At 42.8% G+C, this 17,717-nt stretch overlaps 1 protein-coding gene across 1 annotated transcript in view; it reads right to left on the reverse strand.

The window, feature by feature from the left end:
- Nucleotides 1-17,717, reverse strand: part of LOC119433159 (histone-lysine N-methyltransferase EHMT1-like) — a 135,626-nt gene that overhangs the window by 27,195 nt on the left and 90,714 nt on the right. The window contains exons 17-20 of the mRNA XM_037700298.2: nt 9,349-9,493; nt 4,974-5,051; nt 4,145-4,260; nt 3,116-3,202 (exon numbers count right to left, since the gene is read on the reverse strand). Of these exons, the coding sequence (XP_037556226.1) occupies nt 3,116-3,202; nt 4,145-4,260; nt 4,974-5,051; nt 9,349-9,493 (426 nt within the window). The remainder of the gene's footprint in view (nt 1-3,115; nt 3,203-4,144; nt 4,261-4,973; nt 5,052-9,348; nt 9,494-17,717) is intronic.

The following is a 17,717-nucleotide window of genomic DNA, read 5'->3' on the forward strand; positions in this document are numbered from 1 at the left end:
TAGTTTCGTTGGCTGGCCTGGGACAGCGCCGCTGCTTCCCGCTGCGCCACAGCCGCAGCGTGCAAGGTCAACACGCGACTAGAAAGTAGAGGAAGCATAAAGGAGAAAGAAGGATGCACTGCTGTTTTCTACGCATGGCTACGGTAGCATGGCTGAGACGTCGGCACGTACAGGCATGTTCCGGCGCAACGCAGAATCGGCGACCTTGCCATTTGAGAGAGGGTGAAATGTCCGCTGCGTTTTTTTTTTCCATTTTTTTTTTGTGTTCACGCGCGACATTGAGGGGTCTCCCCTAAGCTTTTACTCTATGGCGGTGCCAGAGCGATGCCAGTCGGAAGCGCCGCCGCATGATTTGGTTCGAATTAACAAGATTCGACTGTAAATTGAATGCAAACGTTCTAGCCGCATTCCGCGACTGTCGCATATGCGTGGCGGCTCGGTGCACATGTTTTGCATATGTGCGGGCCTTGAAAATTGTTGCTTTGGATATAGTGCGGTACCGCTTATAGTGCGGATATTTGCGACTCCGGCGACATACGTTATAAGCGGTCTACACTGTATATATACATTTCTATAGGCCAAAGCTTTTGTTATTTTGATGAAACTGGCCTTTGCCGGATCATTAGAACATTACAGGTCAGCACAAACGCGCCTTACACCAATGGCTGCATCTGTCTTCGTAGCACTAGGGGACCATAAATGCTTCTTTCTGGGGTTTTACGTGCCAAAACCAGTTCTGATTATGAGGCACACCGTAGTGGAGGGCTCCGGCTAATTTTGACCACCTGGGGTTCTTTAACATGCACTACATCGCAAGCACAAGGGCGTTTTTGCATTTCACCTCCATCGAAATGCGGCTGCCGGGGCCGGGATTCGATCCCGCGACCCCGTGCTCAGCAGCACAATGCTTTAGCTGACTGAGCCACCCCGGCGGGTGGACCATAAGAGCACCAAAGACCCATTATCTGTCACCAAAAATGCTGATCTTTGGCCTGTCTTCGGCAGACTTCCGAGCAAAAACAGACAGCAGCTCATAATAAATTATTACTGCACTTAACTGATTATACACGCACACGCACGCACGCAAGCACAAATATATACACGAGGGCATATATAGCCCCTTCAGACATGGCATTCACATTTGTTGACGCGACCTATTTTTGCGATTTCTGTACAGTGGTAGCAAGGAATAGAGCACAAACATTATGCTCAGGGTGAACTGAACGTTCTGATAACCTATATTACTTGCATTTTACTTCTGAGTGATATGTATCATTACAGGGTACCGCTTTGATGAAGGCACTACCGTGTTTTACGTGACGTTCGACATGGGACACGTCGGTAGCAACCTCAAGATATTTTTTTTCTTTCTTTAAATGCTTGTGGCGAATAAATACCTTGTGCACGTAATTCGAGTGGGTGATTCAATCCTTATGAAGAAGCATAGCTTGAATGACTTTACAATATTTAAATATTCAGTTACTCTGTAATTATGATGACTCATTGTTAAATGCACAAGGAGTCATTCTACCATCTTGATTTTCTTTTAGTGGAGGCTTAAGCACCTTGGCATAAAATTATGTATGTTTCACACTTGTACCGACAGTCGATTATAATTCGTGTCTGAAGGGGATAATTTTCAACCTTCACTTATCTAGTCTAAGGTGCATATTTAGAACAATCTTGTTTCTATGATATGACTCCCTGAAGCCTTAAAATTAGGGGTGTGCAAATACTTAAATATCACAGAATCTAATCGAATAGTGAACGTTTGAATAATTCGATTAGCAAAACGAATATCTACTATTTGATTTTTTGAATATTCAGTATAATCGATGTAGAGACCCATGCAGTACCACATGTCGCATGCGCCACGGAGCCCCTCGTGCTCGATGCCACGCATGTGAGTGCCTGACGTCATTGTTTTCAGCACAAACGGAGTGCCAAGTATGCCACGGGGCCCTGGCTGACGCGGTCGTGAACTTGATTTCTGCGAGCGCTTCTGCCCTACTGCATGTGTTCCTCAACTCCTCCATGAGAGGCAACGAACACGTCCATCTCACGGCCCGAGATCTCACCAACCAGGAGACACCGGAACCCATACCCCTCACGACCTACCAAGAAATTACACAACACTACAGGCTCAGAAGAAGAACACTCCCCACACCGCACCCAAACCTCATCATGAGCCAGGAAGCCGCACTCAGATTGATATTAATACAGACCAACGCACTTCCTCATCTAATCAGGATGCACCTGCTGTTCCCCACACAACTCAACGCCCAATGTAAATTCTGCAATCAGCCAGGCACTCTCAGTCACATCATATGGGAGTGTGTGAACAACCCAGACCTACCATGCAATTCCCCCTCCCTTAGCAGTCCTCACTGCTATCATTTGACAGGCGGCAAATGAAGCTGAACGCGACAAGGAAAAGGTGCCTGCACTTTACTGACGGCGCCGACCTGCACAGCACCGACGACGACTATGCACGGAGTAGTGATTGAGCCACGTGATGCGCGGTCCGCACTTTCGTCTGTCGCGCAGATTGGCCTTACGATAGCCCACTTGCCGTAAAGATGGGAAAGCCTTTCTGTATTTTGGAGGAAAACTGGAAAGCAAAACTTAGTATGCAATAAAAGGTTGCCAAAAGAGACAGGTCCACTATTAAACTGAGAACCTCATTGTTATTGCATAAAATAATGTCGCTAATTCATTAGCTTCAGAGGGAAAATGGCAGTTGATTCTATTCGACACTCTATTGGTAAATTATTTTCCTGGCCTTCAATTACAGTTTAACTGTATCAGTGCTGGCATACTAATATGGTGTTCCCTTTAATAAAAGTAGACCATATTGTACATCTTGATTCTTAAGTAATTAAGTTTCCAATAGCTTGCTACATTTTTGTTGTGCAATGCCAGGAGACCCTTGATCATGTGCAGCATCATGTTTTCTTGCCCAAGATTTGCAAGCATTAAACTTTGTGATAAATTTTCTGATATTCGATTTGAAATCTACTATTCGGTACTCGGACACCCCTACTTACAATGCCTAAAAATAAACCAGAAAGGTGTCACTAAGCAATACAAACTGACAAAAACACTAAATACTTACTCGCATACAAATGCACCCTGGGGAATATCCTGCAAAGTGCGAACACCCCAGCCTTTTCCTTGTGTCCGAAACAGCTGAAGATGACACCTGTAGATAAAAGCGAAAACACTCTGCAGAAAACACCTTCTCAGTTTTAAACATTTCATTAGTGATGCCTCACCAGCCATACTAAAACTTCATGAGCAGCCAAAGGTGCACTGGTGTTTACTAGCCAGGAGCAGTGAGTGCAAACAGAAGAGACTAAAGCAAACAGTGAATTGTAAGTCCTGCGAATAAAGCACAATTTTATATTCAGCACATAAGCAATGATGCAGGGGTTCACTCCACGATCACACAGGAAAAGAAAACTGTGCACTTCCTGTGCACAGGCCTATTTTCCCCCATTTGTTGTATATTTTATTTTATGGCACAGAATTAACTTTTCTTCGGGCAAACACTTGCAATGATATTTCAAGCAGCTTTGTTTATCTTTCACTGCACTGCTATATTCACAAGGTTGCAAGTTACTTTCATGCAACATGCAAAAGCAAAATGCGAGAAAGAACTAAATTTCTCACTAAACAAAAGTATGCTGATGAAGTAAACATTAAATTTTCTTCCTCCATTCAATAATTCTACATTCAGATGGTTCAAAAGCTTTTCCCAGTCCTGTGAAATCCAAACCAACAATGTTTTACTGTTTGTGGTATTTACTCGAACATTCAAACAAAATTTAAATTCTTTCATTCAAAATCTATTTCTTTTCTTGTCATGCAGTGTTCATGCAATCATCTGATTATTTTCTTTTCCTTCATCCTAAGGCTACAATGATGCTATAAAACAAACCATAGCAGAAAGCTACCGAATAACTTCCTAAATCTGGGGTTCTTAATGTCCACTAAACATGACTGTTTCTACATTCCACTGCTGGTGAAATGCTACTTCAGTAGCCTGTAACTGAAGTCATACAAACAAGCATAACCCCATTATTAAAGAAAGGGAAGAATGGAAAAAAAAAAAAAGAAAAAAGGAACAGGGCAAAGAACGTACGTGATGCCTTTCTGGACAACTCGGTTGCGGCAGTCATTCCAACAGTGACATGCCCTGTTGCACTCAAACAGCATTGGGGGATCAAGTAAGTTGAATTCTGGAACAAGACAGCCATCCTACGGCAAGAAAAAAGAGAAACTATCCACTAAACAATCTTGCTATTTTACACGACCAATGCTTCAACAATCGCCCCACCCTCACCTTTATTTTTTTTTCACTCACCCTTCAATCTTCACCCTAGCTGCACCCCTAGTCTCACTCCTTTTATTTCTGCTGCCATTTTCTAGCATTTAATTTTAATAGCACGTTTTTATAACAAGTTGAAAATCTCTAAAATTATGGCGACAATGCAGTTACTATCATTGTAACTTCCCACTGTACACATACCTGAACATTAGAACAGGCAAACTCCAACATCAGAAAAATAAGAAAAAAGAAAAAAAAAAGGGGGAAAAAAGGCTTCACATGTGTAAGCACTTAATAGTTACAATCCATATGTCCAAATAAAACATAGTAAATTTTTCCCTGGCTTACACACTAAGCAAACATATTTCAAATCTCTTTTTAAACCTCTTGTATCAGTTTCAAAGGGGGCAAAAAAGCACCAGCAGTTTGGAGAGGTCATAACGTCATAACACAAGCAAAATATTGAGGCACCCTTTTCCTTCATGTAACGTAATTTTACCAGTATTCTGGGGCTGCTGAAGCAGCACTCTGCTTCTGGTTATCATACCTTGTCAGGTGCAAGGTTCGATGAGCAACAAGTGAATGACTGAAATATTGTTGACTATAATGCAGGCATAACAGAAGTAGAAGAAAAATACTGCACCTCATCATACCAGCACTGGTAACTGATGTTCGAACAGACACAAGTTGGTGATGCACATTTGTCTTCGCACTTACAAATCTGCAAAAAAAAAAAAAAAAAAAGCATAATGACTTTGTGACAAGATTATGAACACAGGTACAACAAATTTTTCACTAAGACAGCAACACCAAACAGTCTCGACTTGTTATCAAGACACTTATACACAAAACTGGCAGGTGCTGCTTCTAGCATCCTCAGACATACATATATCCATATCAATCACCTGCTTTTCATTAACACTAAGCACCACACTGTTAGTCCAATGTTGAAAGGCACTTATGTATTGAGATACTGATGGATGGAAGTCAATATATAGTCAAGCCTGTCTATACCAAACTCGGATATTTCAAAGTATTGTCTAAATCAAACAGTGGCAATATCACCTTGGAAATGCTATGTAAAAATATAAAGTTGTGCACATTAACTGAACTCAGTCTGCTAGCCCATTCATATAATGAATGGCATGCTTCGCCATGGACTCTACAGTGCACTTCTCCTCAACACTTGCTACGCTGACTGCGATCACATCTTGCACATGTGGTGGCAGTGTGATGAGACATGAAAACGATAACCAGCCATGATACCTTCATAAAGAAAAGATGCTTTCAGGCCTACAGTGCTTTCTTCACATCCATATCCCTTGCATGCATGGCAAGAATCTGTACCTTGCTTCAATACTGGCCTACATACTGCTCGCCACGGAGCAAGATAACTCAGGAGGGGGAACTTCCCCTTCCCCTGCAGTCAGATAATGTCATGATTAGGCCACACCCCACGCTCTGCGAACTGGCACGCCTGACACATGATTTGTCGCAGGCAGTTAAATACATTGACAACTCCAGTTAGCCCCCGAGATTACATGGTGGGCCAGCACACTCTCGTAGGCTGGTGTTTCACACTAGAGCATCAGTTTTATCAGCCACGTGCCAAAGCACGTCAAAAGCCCGTGCAAAGCGCTGCGGTCACAAACACTGCACACCACTGGTTGTGCTGCACCAAGAGCGCGGACCAGCATTATCTTCATGCCATCTACTGCATGATCCTCGAAATCGGTCTCCCCCTCACCATATGCGAGACGCTAAATCACTGCTCTCCCACACTGGCGAGGGTGGGACGATTCCTCTCCTTAGTTATCTTGCTCCGTGCTGCTCACACAATGACATTGCAATATGTGCTATCCTCAAATAGGCAAATAAAAAGGAAGCACAAATAAATCAAAGCACAGCTGAAATGTCATGACAGGGGAACAGAAGAACAATGCATAGCACAATAAATGCATAATTCAGTTGCAAATCTCCTATGTGGAGAAGACCTGAGTGAACGTGCAATGTTACCACAGCCAAGATGACGTAGCACTGTTTATCTACAGAAGCATAAGATGTGTAAAAAGTACAGTGCGAGATATATTGTTAGTGTGTGCTGGTTACCACAGGAGTCAACATACTAAATAGGGCAGAGCGGCAACATGTTTTAATAGATATGCTCAAGACCAAGCTACAACACCAATACATCTGCATTGAGAACTTCGTGTTCTAGGTGTCCGAAACATGCACCACTGCATGCAGCCACGTGGCTTACATGGTGCACATTACTTGGAGGAAATGGTCCATGTGATGCAGCCTTTCAATGCTTGGTGGTTATGCACCAATGCCGCCACACCTCGCACTAAGCACTAGCATGCAGTTCCGACAATGTGAAAAGTACTATGTACACTATGCAAACAGTTCTACCATTAAAAACTTCGAAGCTTACAGGCCTTGGATGTGATAAATTTGAAAGTGAGTGCTGTGGCAACCCCACGAACTGTCAGCGACCTGTGGAAGTGTCAGCAACCATTACATCAGCAATTTTTATATGTTCAATTATTCACTTATCAAACTATTTTGTGATTCCCTTGGGATTCAACACATCCAACTTTGGCTGCAACAGAATGCTTTGACAAAGTAAAATGAACGTAAACTCGTGCATGGTGGAAATTGTTTATTGTTCTCTTTTGAAAGTGGGCATATCTTTTTTTTAATAGCCAATTAATTATTGACGAACAACAGTAATTGACCTCTTTTGCCACTAAATAAATGCAGAAATCTCACACTGCACAATACACTAAGTTAACCAAAAATGCATATGTATCTTCTACTGGAGAAGAAACTACTGCTCTATATGCATCTTAGCTACTTTTTATTTCCTTTCACTAATGGAAACTGTAAGTCTTGTTTATATATTTATTTGGCAATGTAATTTTGTGCTGCAGTTTTGCACTGCATGACACAACAAAGATTGAGCTTTCCTCTCTCTTTTTCTTTAGATCACATACATATTTGCTATTTTACAATCTCAGTAAGACACAGGAGACCAGCCAAAGCCTACAGTGGGCATGTTCCTTTCGTGATCAAAAACACATAATGCAGAACTGCGAGCTTATGTGACAACAACCAAGCCTAGCAGTGTTTGATAAGTTTCTACAGTTTGCGATGATCACATGATGACACAATGACGGCACTGTAATAAATGAGGTTAAGTTTCCAAGTACTGAGAAACAATGACTAAGGTGGCGAGACCACCTAATTGCATGGCATTGCATTACTATGCCATGCAAATATAAGTAAAATATATAAAGTAGAGCTAGGCACATGCTACAGCATCTAACACACACAGTACAGTCTTCAAGCTATAAATGAATATGAATTGCTCTGCAACCTTCCTTCACTGTCAACCACACACACACGTGTTACCAAGCATTGTTCTCATTTACATGTGACATTCACGTAATTTTTTAAAGCAGAAGGAAAGAAAAGCACCTTTCAAATATTTCTATTATATAGGCCATTAACAGATTACACATATCTTCCAGTGAAATTTAACTCCACAACAAAAAAAAGAAAAAGAAAAGTCCTCTGTGTGACCTCACAATAAAATTTGCAACAAAAAAATAATTCTGGCACCCCGTGGCTTACGGTGCCACAAAAAAATATTGAATTTGTTATTTTAAAGCAAAGCTTTCTTTGCGTCTTCCTTCGACCTTACCGCTACTGCTGCTGTCTGGCACGCTGCATCGGGTGGTGGTTCAGGGTGTGTATGTACATGGAAGGAGCATGGCAGAGAGGAAAGTCGGCACGAGAAACTCGTTTGGACCTTTCCATCGCGTCGCATGTGCACAATGCCCTCTGGAGCTCCCTGGGTGTCGCCACATTAGCCCCTTGACAGCTGTAATTATCCATGACCCCCTCCAAAGCATTGCAGAAACTGCAACCCTTACCTTTCTAGTAAAGTGCAAGTCCACAGGGAAGGTAGATAGAATGGTTGAGAGGAGAGGGAGAGGAGGCAGAGAATAAGTAGAACCAACCCAGTTGCGGAACAAGTGAATAACAGCCTTGCCACTCTCGCAGTTCCCATACATGGGGAGAGGACAGGAGAGGGAAATGATGATGTGAGAAGGCAAGGAAACGCTACTACTATAGACACGACAGTGGTTGTGGGCAAACAGAAGGTAAGGTACAGTACGTTTCTGCTATTTATGACTAATAAACACCATGCAAATTTCTAAACTGAACAACTGACGCAAGGCGTGCAGACGCAAAGCTGCATTAAAGCACCATAGTGTTTAGGCGACACTACTGAAGCGGTTGCACGTCAAATCAACACTTCTATGCCCGCTGTGGTAGCTTCGCAGCTATGGCATTCCTCAAGGTCGCGGGTTCAATCCTGACCATGGCAGCCAAATTTTGACGGGAGATTTAGATGCACGTTAAAGAACACCAGGGTGTCAAAATTAACCCAGAGTCCGCCACTACGACATGCTTCATAATCCTCGATTGTGGTGTTGGCACGTACAACCGAATAATTCAATTAAAGTTTAACGCTTTGTTTATGATGCGATGTGCCATGTGAGGCAATGATAATGCTCAACCCTTCCAGAGATTATGAACAATGGCACACAACAACGCCTCAAGCAAACACGTCTAGCTGTGCGTTCTGTGTACTACGCAGACAAGCAGCAGTGGTGCACGCTAGGTAACGTTTAACATCAACTCACCACTCTCATATTGGACAACGCTGAAGAAATTAAACATTCGCCGTCAACATCACTGCTAATTATTGTCAATCAAAGCAAACAGCATAGAAAGGTTTGCTTACATTGATTCCCCCAGTGCATGGGATCCAGATAATTTTTTTTGTCCTTTCTTTGGCTCGACCTGCTCACACCCATGCACTTAGTTTTTGTGGCTGGACATTAGACAGTGAGTCTGTTGCTGAGAGAGCCCACAACTAATACTGTGAAAGCAGGATGTGACTTGCTTTGATTACTTTTGGCCAGGAGATGAGCAGAGTCACACACCTGCAAGGCATTGATGGAGCGGTCCAAAGGAACAGCAGCTGTCTGGCAGTTCTCAAGCAGATACATGAAGTCAGTCGGAGCAGGTGCATCATCAACTCCATTGACACATGAGATTGGATGTGGCTCCTTGCCCTTGCTGATGTCCCTGTGACCACAAAATCAAACGATTTAGTTGCAAAATCCACAGCAATGCTGATAGTCTGGCAATGAGCCTAAAGTCTAAACTAGCAGTGACATTGTAATTAAAAATGATCTGCGACAAGAAACACAGCATAAACTTACCATTACAGGGTTCGTACAGGTTTCCAAGAAATAAAATTCAAGGACTTTTCAAGGACCGTTCAAAAAATTTAAATATTTAATACGGTAGTTCACACATGTTACATTTTATTGGACAGAACAAAGGAAAGTGATTTCACTTAGTGCACGTACAGTTTCATTCGACTAGATGAAATTCTGAAGCTCAGGGCAGGTCTTTCAGTTTCTTTTCTATTTGCGTCTTAATGCTGCTGAGTTCTTCAGCCTTCGCTTTTGCGGTCTTTCTCAAGCTATTTGATTTCACCACTTGCGTGGTGTCACCAGCTCTCGGAGCCTTTTCTGCATATCCATCTGCAGAGGCAGTTAAATCGGCAACGACTGCCTCAAGCTTCTTTTTCTTTGTCTGCAACCCTTCAACTTCTTACATGATTGTGCGACTTTTTGTCTGCTTTGAGTTTTCCTGGTACCCTTTCTTTTCTGATTCCAAGTATGCACCGTCATGCTCGCTGCTGACACAGCTACTCTGAGTTCTTTTGTTATAGGAGCATTCAAAATTCCACCTGCCCTGTCCACTGCGTCACATATGATACGCTGTGAAATGTATGACAAACCTTTCAGATTCTCTACGGAGATCTGGTGGTTGACGCTGAACCCCTGTTCGACAGTTGCTTGCCCATGGCTCAAAACAAGCAACTGCCTGACTGCTTTCCACAGCTCTTTGTAGAAGCTCAGGAGATCATGAAAAAACTCATCCAGCCTGCTAAGGCTCCTCTTAAACAGGTGAAACTCGTGCTTTACCTCTTGCAGTAGCTCAGTGTATTCTGCCATTACACATTCCCGTTGGCTGTCACTGAGTCTTCCTGCCATGGTCAAGACGTCCAACACCTTTCTTAGGCCCACAAGGCACTGATCCGGCTTCGAGCACATGAGCCGGGGGTCTAGAGATGTCAGGTTTCTAACCATTGATGATTTACGGGGACTTCGTTCCAATATTTTCTTCGTCACAGCTGCCAAAAATAGTTTACACTCCATTCTGAATTGAAATGTATCCTTCACATTTGCCCTTGAATCTTTCAGTGCTTGTTCACATTTGGGGCCGATATCCACTTTTTCAAGCGGAGTGTGGTTATCAGGGTTATCAACGTCTACCCTGAGCAAACCACCAATCCCTGCCAATGAAGACAACACTGAAGCCTTCATGAATTTCACAAGGAGCTTCTGCACAATACTCTCAAGGTCTCTAGCAAGAAAGATCATTGGCTTGTCGGACTGGTAGTCTTTCAAGAATGGCTGAAGAATGGAAGCAACACTGACAGCAAAGTTCAGTTTTGCCAGCGTCAAGGAATCACGACAAAAGCTGTACACATTTTCAAACAATGCACACTTTGGTAAGCTCACCTGCTTACTCCTTGCAGACTCCACGTATTTCTTTATGTCATTCCAATGAAGCAAAGCTCTTTCAATGACAATTGTGTTTTCCACCCATCGATGAGACACAAACTGCAGTGGAAATGTTTCCTGGTTAGTCACAGTTGAAAAATCTTCCCTTAGTGCTGGTGAGTCTCGGAAGAGTGCACTCAGGCTTGACAGCAGAACGTCAATGCTCCACTTGCTGGCTCCTACCCCTGCCCTGTAGGCATTGTGGATGGTATGAAGGCCACAAGTCCCCAAGTCAACACATTGGACCTGATGGTTTTCCTGCAAGTGCACTTGCATATTCCTAAAGAACTTCAGGTTAATGTTCGGCCCATCCATCGAGAGCTGAAGAACCTTCCCGAGTAGCAAAGGCTCCAAAGCCCTTAGAAGTATTTCCTGAATGTCCTCTGCCGTGGAATGCCCCCAATAGCGGATGTGCAATATCTGGTGGCGACGTTGTGTGACAAGTCCCAAAGCGCACATGCACGTCCATTTGCTTCTCTTGCAGGAAATCACTCGATGACTTGTCAAAAAGCACGACGTAATAGTCAGACTTCTGTACGTCTTGTTGCAAGGACGACAAAAAAAAAAAAAAAAAAAATGGCCTGAGCCCATGGCACGCAGCATAAGCGCTTTTTTTTCTACGCAGGAAAACGATTTCACCACGTTGATGTCGGGAAACATCCGCTTGAACAAGTCGCCGGTTTGTGCGGATGATCTGTACAAGTAGTGGGAGGTAATAACTTTCATTGTCCACAGAATTTCTGCATTGGTAACCACCTCGTGTGACTTACAGGTACTGTTTAGATGAGTCACCTGACATGGAGCCAACCCAGTAGACCGCTCGCTTGTGCTTGGTGTCAGGTAGTTCTTTATAGAGTTTCCAGCTGCCATTTGCACGATTCCACAGTGCTTTGCACTTTTCGTGTGGCTTCTGAGAGCAGATTCGCCCATAGAAGCGATGTCGAAGGTCTTTCTGCAGGATGTGCATTTCGCGCGGAGGGGGTTTGATGTATCCAGCGCAACCCAAAGTTTGTAATCGTCGTAGCTGAGCCAAGCGCTTTAGAATTTACATTTCCCAGGCTTTACATTTCTGGACTATGCACACCACAATCGATATGAGGGAAAAAGCAAACAAAGCATTGACAGCACCGGAGTGGGCACGCACAGATAAACACAGCACTATGTGGCCAACAGACAACGCTCAGGCTATGAGGCTGTACCTGTTTTTAGTGGGTTGCCAATAGATCCAGCCCAAGGAAAACCCCCCCAAAGAAGTGAAATACTACCAAATTCAACTGTTAAGATTCATGTAACTGCTTTTTCGTTACAAATAAGCATGATGGCACAACTTGTATTTTTTCCGAGGAGGTCGAGACGCTCTAGCCTCATTGTGGCCAGAAACTTATGGCGTTTGGCCAACCCTGAAGTCGAAGCAAGCCAGAGGGAAAAAAAAGAAAATTGCACGGCAGACGCGCGCTCGCCTTTTCCTCGCGCAGGAAGTTTAACCTCGCAGTCGCAGCGTTGTGGAAAGCAACAAAGTTTGCCGGGACCACCCTCAACCGCCATATAATGTGAGTCGCACTGTTGGACCCCTTGAAAAACCCCAAGAATTCAAGGGCTCTCAAGGATGGAAAAGAAATTCTAGGACTTTCACAGCCTCCAAAACGGAACTTTCAATTTCAAGGGTTTTCAAGGATTTTAAGGACCTGTGCGCACGCTGCATTATTACACGCAATAAAATCTTTTGCACTTAAAGCAAATTTAAAAATTTCATCAGCGCGCGTGCTCTCACCGCGGAGAGTAGCGGAGAAGGATTCGACTGGGGAGCGACAGAAGGAAGGAGGGTCACGGAGGAAAGAAACTTGTGTAGTTCAAATCCAGCGCTAATGCAGCTCCACTAGAGTGAAACCTGGGGAAGTGCGAAGTAGTCATGTGCCAGCATTGTCGCTCAATGCGGGCGCTTGTGGGGTGGTGGCGCCCTCTCTTGCGCTGAGCTGGTACCAGTCTGGCATTTCGGAACCATTTTAATGAGTTTCTGCTAATTAATGTGCTTAATGCTTGATTATTCCCATCTTTTAAATTATTCTGAATCATGTTAGTTAATTTTGGACCGGTTTTGATCAATTCTGCACCTGTTTTGACCCTGTTTTGAGCAGTTGTCTGTGAGCATGGTGACGATGGACGCCGCCGACAACCCAGGCCACTAAAGTGCTTCGCATAAGTGCTGTTGTTTATATGACCAGCATGACACCACAGCTTCACAGGCAATGCGCTAAGAGAGATCTTGTGTCAAGCTACTGCTTTCAAATATCAAATCTATTATTGCCTTTTGAATTATATTTCTAAGGAAGACAAAGCACAGTGTTAATTGTATATATGGTGCCTTCCCCTTCAAAAGAACTTGGTGTGACCAGTTTTGAGATATCGATCACCAAACTTTCAGTGAAATTCATGACCATGTAATTTTCCTATACTGCATTCTTTGAGCTGACAGGGTTGGGCAGAATTAAAGAAGATGGGCACGATCTGTACAATTATTGATACTACATACATTACAGGGTACGCCAGCAAGAATGTCCAAGTTTACAGTCATTTAGAGAGTAAACGTTGGATCTGCTATCCTGCCTCACATCAAAACCGGCCATAGTGGCCGCATTTCTATGGGGATGAAATGCAAAAACGCCCCTCAATGCTGTTATTTCATTGCAGTCTTTCCAACGACTTCTTGCACATTTCATTAACAAGTGCAAGCTTTAAGTGTTCCTAGCATATACTAATAAAAAGTATTCAATTGCAGAGACTCTTCACGTAAAGTGACTTGAGCCAACGGCTGCGTGCTTTTAGATGCTGGCATGAAGTGGAAGCACGGTACTAGGTTGCGAACAAGTAGGGCCTGTTGGACGGGTGCTTAGACATGACAAAATTCCCCTTAGGAAACATTTTATTCAGTTCCTTGACATGGTCTGCCAAAGTAAAGGTTCCTCTTAAAGAAGAATAGAGCTAAATGCTGATGCCTAAGCTATGTTTCATGATCAAAAAGTGATTCAATTAGTGGTTTAGAGACCTGCAGTGGCAAGCTTCTGGTCCTAAAGTAAGAGGAGCACTACTTGGCGTGACTTCCTGGGTAAGGGAAAGAAAATGGCCGTAATTTGCTTAACCCAACAAAAAGTTTCTCTTAGCTGCAAAACTGAAAACTGCACGGCGTAATCAATAAGTTTACGAGGCAATAAAAGTGGTAGCCTCCAGCAGCTCCGACAATATGCGAAATATTGTGAAGTGTCTAAGATTCAACTGCAATTGCATTACCTGTTTAAATGCGTCTACTGTCACTATTATTGATTTATTGTAACACCCCTATGTAATGCCCTATGGGCCTTTAGGTTATGTGAATAAAAAATAAAAACATTCGTATCAAATAAAAATTATGTGTCTATCTTGTATTCGTACCTGAAGTTAATTTTTTGCAAGTATCTTGTGTTTAAATTTAGGATACAACTTTAAGGCATCCTGAGCAGACCTGCTTAAAAACCACCAGGATAAAATTACATAACATACCAATATATTTTGTTGCTGATTTTGAGGATGAGTATCTCAAAACAGAAGCTAGTTCCAGAATTCTCACTAAGTAAATATGCCTTCAGCATTTACTTGCTTAAATTTTGCAATTACAATATGTGGGCTAAAGCTATTATTTAGAAGCTCACAAGCAAGATTACATTAATTAAGAAACTTATAACAACTTATGATGTGCACATGGCTCGCACAGAACATCCAATGCGAAATTCAAGGACAATTCAAGGATTTCCAGGTTGCTGAAGGCAAAAATTAAAGGAGGTTAATACAGGGTTCATTCATAACATAAATTTAAGAATATTCAAATCTCGTTCTTCCTAGCAGCAATTCTTTACACCTAAGCAGCCGTTAAACTGCACACATGCTTCACGCTCTTCAGGTGACCTTTCAAAGTCGACTTTCACATACTTCGCTTGTTGAGGGTCAGTAAGTAGTGTCCGGCTTCATCCAAAGATACTCGTCACGTTAAGGCCAAATGGCTGAAACTTACTTTCCTCCAGGCATTTCTAGAGCCCAGGCTTCAAAAACGGAGCTATGATGGCTGCAAACATAAACCAAATAGCAAAACAACGAAAATGGTGGTATGGTTTAGTTGCTTGATCTGGCTTCATCTAGCACCACGATGGCAATCACGACTTAAACAGCTTGTCATCAGTGGCTGTGGACATGCCAGACAGCAATCGCTTAGCGAAACTCTCCAAAAAGAATATATAGAATCGTTTCCCAATAGAAACAGTCCATGGCATAGCGCCAATGCAGTATTTGTTACTCTGATTGTTCACAAGTCACCCCCAAGAATAGTTTTTCAAGAAAATCAAAGAGCACATTTTTTTTTTTCCCCTCAAGGAGTTTTAAGGACCCTTGAATCTCTTTTTCCAATTTCAAGGGTTTTCAAGGATTTCAAGATGGTGTACGAACCCTGGATGTACAGAACTTCTATAAATTTTGGCAAGAAGAAATTAAATTTGTCTCAAATTATCAATTTTTAATACTTAGAGTCAGTTGCTGCTAAAATAACTGGTATGGCTGATTCCTTGTATGCAATATCAAGCAGTTGCAGTGTGCCAGCAAGCTCAGATACCACTGCCACTTCATTCTCCGATTCCAAAATGGTCCCCACTAGGTTTCAATTATTTGCCTATTAAAAATTTTGTTTTAAAGAAGCTCTTGTATCTTCGGCATCACTCTCAAAAATAATGAAAGAACCTTCTACGTCATCACATATTAGTGTCACGTGCAAATACCTAGACATCTATGTTCCAAACTCTTTTCATTAGAACATTTTGCATATACATTAATGAGATCTTCAGCAGAAAACCTGTTAAAGGTGCCTTAAAGGACCCCTCACCAGGGCCCATTGGAAATTTTGGTTATACAGCAGAAAATGTAGCCTGCTGTCTAGGGATCGTCTTAACCCCCAAGAAATGTTCAAATATCTTCATTTTAGAGGAGACTGGAGAAATTAAAATGTCATGTTCCCATGCTGCCAGGAGGTGAGCATCACTGCCACCATAGACACACTTATCCTTTGCCTCGACTAGCATCTGCAAGCAACATTCCTCCCCTGCCTTCTGCCAAGAGACTGTGTCACATTTACATAATGAGCCCTGCCGCTTTTTTCCCCGTTCCTGTCTTGCTGCACAGTGTGGTTCCAGTGGAGATTTTGCACGTTCTGCATAGGATAACTTACCAAAGTCACGTACACTAATCAGTGATGCTGCTGGCAGTGCATTTGACACAGACATGTTTTTGCATATGGCTTTGATCCTCCGGCAGAAAGTCTTTCTGCATGAATTGTGAGTCCAGCTTGTCAATGAATATCTTTCTGTTTACATAGTCCAGGAGACCCTTATTTCCCATCTGTCGCTCTATGTTTATTAGAACAGGTACTGGATGATATCAGATGACTAGTAGACAGCACTTCAATCAGCAACTTTTTGTATTGCAGTCCTTGGCTTTGCTGACTTTTAAAAAAATGATGCCCTCTTTGAGTGTTTTAGCTTTTCTTTGTTGGGAGAAAATGTAGAGAAGGAACCATGCCTCTGCAGATAATCTTTCAGGCATAAATTGTGAAATGGAGCTCAGTTCTTAGTTTTAAAAATTCAGCAGAACCCATCTTACGATGACTGTCGACAGTAATGCGGTTACCATTGAATCAATATAGCAACACAATGTAGTGCCACCGTCTAAAAGAGTTATGTATGAGGCATGTATTGCAGCGGGACTCCTCTTTCGAGCTTCCATAAGAACTCTTGGCGCTATCCAGTGGTGCCATGCCTCCTCAAGGCATCGTGCACCGGTGGATGCGAACAACGAGAAATGCGTCATGCAGCCAACGAGCTCCTCTCATGCGTTTCTTTCTGGACATGCAGCACCATCTAGTGGCTCTGCCGAGAAGTTTGCATGTGGCCTCCAAGACGAAAAGCAAGGCACGCCAGTGCATGCCAACGCTGAGGATTGTTCCCTTGCTTACCGCACACCTAGTGGCACATACTCGGTGACACAAGTTGGCGAGTGGTTCATTGAGGAGCAGCACATACCCAGTAAATTGACAAGCTTGTAAATGAGAAACAAATTATGAGACAAATTATTACAATTATTCATTATTAAAGCAAATTATTAAACAATAAGAAACAAAGCTATCTGGTGCACCCTGACAACGACAGTAATGAAACGAGGGGACAGATGTGCACTGTGTTCATTGAAGGAGTTAAGTATGACACTACAGCCCCCCACATTGCTTAAAGGGATGTAAAGATGGTGAGACTGCCTCCCCCCCCCCCTCAAAAAAAAAAAAAAAAAGTTTCGCCCAAATCATAACAAATTTGTATAAAGGCTGCCTAAAATTGAGGCATTCTTATTGAATGAGTGTATATTATGGCGATTAGCATTTTTAGGATAGTTAACGCACTTTCTGGCATGTCTGTATGTGTCTATCTATGTCTCTAAGCATTTTCCCGTCAACTTTGGTCAGTGGGTTGTCCATAGTCTAATTATTGGGTAGAGCATCAGGCTGCTGTGCTGGGGGAACCTTATTTGAAACCAATCACTGGATCAACATGAGTCAGTAGAGTCAGTGACTATGTGACACTCAGTATGTGCCACTCTTTGACACCAAC

This window comes from Dermacentor silvarum, chromosome 1 (assembly GCF_013339745.2).
Source record: "Dermacentor silvarum isolate Dsil-2018 chromosome 1, BIME_Dsil_1.4, whole genome shotgun sequence".
In the NCBI taxonomy this organism is placed as follows: domain Eukaryota; kingdom Metazoa; phylum Arthropoda; class Arachnida; order Ixodida; family Ixodidae; genus Dermacentor; species Dermacentor silvarum.